The sequence below is a fragment of the Cryptosporidium muris genome, genomic scaffold (assembly GCF_000006515.1).
Source record: "Cryptosporidium muris RN66 scf_1106632373415 genomic scaffold, whole genome shotgun sequence".
NCBI lineage: Eukaryota > Apicomplexa > Conoidasida > Eucoccidiorida > Cryptosporidiidae > Cryptosporidium > Cryptosporidium muris.
Genome location: NW_002196599.1, coordinates 1 through 2,365, shown reverse-complemented (window position 1 = coordinate 2,365; position 2,365 = coordinate 1). Strand labels below are relative to the sequence as shown.

The 2,365-nt window shown below is 64.7% G+C and overlaps 2 protein-coding genes across 2 annotated transcripts; one reads left to right on the top strand and one right to left on the bottom strand.

Annotated features, from left to right (window-relative positions):
* Positions 1-812, bottom strand: CMU_004310 (uncharacterized protein; the record flags this gene model as incomplete). Its single annotated transcript, XM_002142927.1, has 1 exon — positions 1-812. A coding segment is annotated over one exon (812 nt), but the record flags the coding sequence as incomplete, so codon positions are not given.
* A 1,299-nt stretch (positions 813-2,111) lies between these two features.
* Positions 2,112-2,365, top strand: CMU_004300 (uncharacterized protein; the record flags this gene model as incomplete). The annotated part of the gene is made up of 1 exon (XM_002142926.1): positions 2,112-2,365. A coding segment is annotated over one exon (254 nt), but the record flags the coding sequence as incomplete, so codon positions are not given.

The following is a 2,365-nucleotide window of genomic DNA, read 5'->3' as shown; positions in this document are numbered from 1 at the left end:
AAATAGGTGCGGTCGATCACGATGCCGCCGCCGAGCAGCACGCTGATGAGAACGTAGACGAAGCTCGGCGCTTCAAGCCCGTGACCGAACTGCGCTTCGCCGATCGCCGCCGCTACCGCGTCATTTTCAACAAAGGTCGGACCGGCGAAGGTGTCGCGGAACAGGTCGGCGGCATCGGTGCGCGCCCAGGCGTCATAGGTGAGCGGCTTGCCGGGAAAAGCCAGCGTACCGAGCTCGTCGGGCAACGCGATCCCAAGACCCACCACGCGATCGGGCGAAATGTGTGCCTTGGTCACCAGTTCGCGCCAGCTCCGTGCGAAGAATCGCCGCGCGTCGTCGGGCGAAGCGAAGCCGATCTCGGCCGAGACACGGCCCCGGATCTGGCCGCTCAGATCGAGCACGACCAGCGTGAGGTGGTCACGGTCGATGTTCAGGCCCGCCGAAAAGGCACCGTCCGGGTTGAGTTCCAGTTCCCACGCGGGTTGGCCGCGACCGCGTGCCGGTCGCTTGGCCTCGACGATCAGTCCGGCCTGGAGGAGATGGCGCGATACGTTGACGATCGTGGGGATAGTCAGGCCGGTGATGTTCGCCAGTTCGCTTCGGGTGACGCGTTTGTGCGTTCGAATTTCCTGGAAGACGACGCGCTGGTTGTGATTGGCGTCGATATCCAGCGTCAGATAGGGCGCGGGCGAGGCGGCAGCCGCGTCGATGCCGGTCGACGCCGGTGCGCGGTCCGACCGGAAGGGAAACAGGTGCCGCGACGTCCGCGCACTTGCACCGCCGTTGCTGCTTGAGCGCCGCTCACCCGACATGATCGTGCGCCTTCAGCAATGCCTCGCCGATCGGAAACAGTCTTGCCCGCATCGGCAGGCTTGCCGCCCCGATCAGCGTCGCGTCCCTGGCCAGGCGGGCCGGCTGGATGCCGGCGTGGCTTGGTATCTCGGGGGCGCTGGCGAGCAACAGCGTATTGCATCGTTCGGCCAACCGCGTCAGCCATCCCTCCGGGAACCGGCCACCGAGCAGCACGCCGCCCGGGTTGAGCATGCAATTGATCGACGTGAGGAGCGGGATGAGGTCCGCAGCGGCGGCCGCCAGCCACGCTTCCTCGCACGCGGGGAGCGCGGCCATGCGGTCGGCGGCGACCGCCTGACGGCACCAGGCAGGTTCGGCGCCCGGGAAGAGGTAACGCTTGGTTTCCGGGTGCGCGCCTTTGAAGAGCCCCTCATGCGCGACCAGGCCGCCCACCGGTCTCGGCCCCATCAGAATATAATAATAGCTCTGGAGGGAAGCGCCCACGCCGAACAGCGATTCGCCAGCCGTCGCCGCGGCAAGCGCGGAATCGATATAGATCGGCACGCCCGGCGAGACATCGGACAGAGCCAGCAGTCGATCCCGATGTCGCCATCGCCCGGGTCGGCGTGCCGACTGTCCCTCGACAGGCTGCCCACCATTGCAACGCCCAGGCCGATGATCCGGTCGCGGCGAATGTCTTCGGTGAGCTTCAGATACTGTGTCGGGAAGTGCGTCTTCGCACGTTCGCCGGACGATGCCGGCCGGGTGATGACGCCCCGGCTGACCGGGTTTCCCAACGCATCGATGGATACCAGGTCCAAGCGGTCGTCATCCACTTGCAAACCAACGGAATAGCACCCTTCCGGATTGACCTCGAGGTGGACAGCGGGTTGGCCGCGCGCGCCAAAGATCCGACTGGTCTCGATCACCAGCTCACTGCCGAGCAGGCGCCGGACGATGCCAGCGATCGTCGGTTTGGCGAGCCCGGTCAGTTCGATCAGTGCATTGCGGGTGATCGGCCCCCTGACGCGGACGGCCTGGTAGACCAGTCGCTGATTATAGTCGCCGGTCAGTTCGAGATTGGTGCCGGAAAGGCTGGCTTTGCGGCGACGCACCGTTTGTGGCTGACTGTCCATTGTTCCGACCGATACCACCGATCCGTCCGAGGCAAACGGATTAGATCTTCAAGAGCAGGGCAAGCCATCGATTAGCCGATTTTCCGCTTGGGGGAAGCCAAAAGGAGGATTGACAAGGCCCCTCCCAGCGCGGCATCGTTTAAAAAAACAAATCAACATACCAATGTTAGGAGGGGTACGGCGATGAAACGCCTTAACATTTTCACCGCCGTAGTGGCATCGCTGGCGGGCCTCCTTTTCGGTTTTGACACAGCCGTGATCTCGGGCGTCACCACCGCGCTCCGCAAGGTGTTCGAACTGAGCGACGCCGGGTTGGGGCTTACCGTCGCGGTCGCGCTTCTCGGTACTTGCGTCGGCGCGCTAGGTGCCGGGCTCGTCGGCAACCGGCTCGGCGGGCGCGATACGCTCAAGATGGTCGGTTTCCTCTTCGCGCTGGC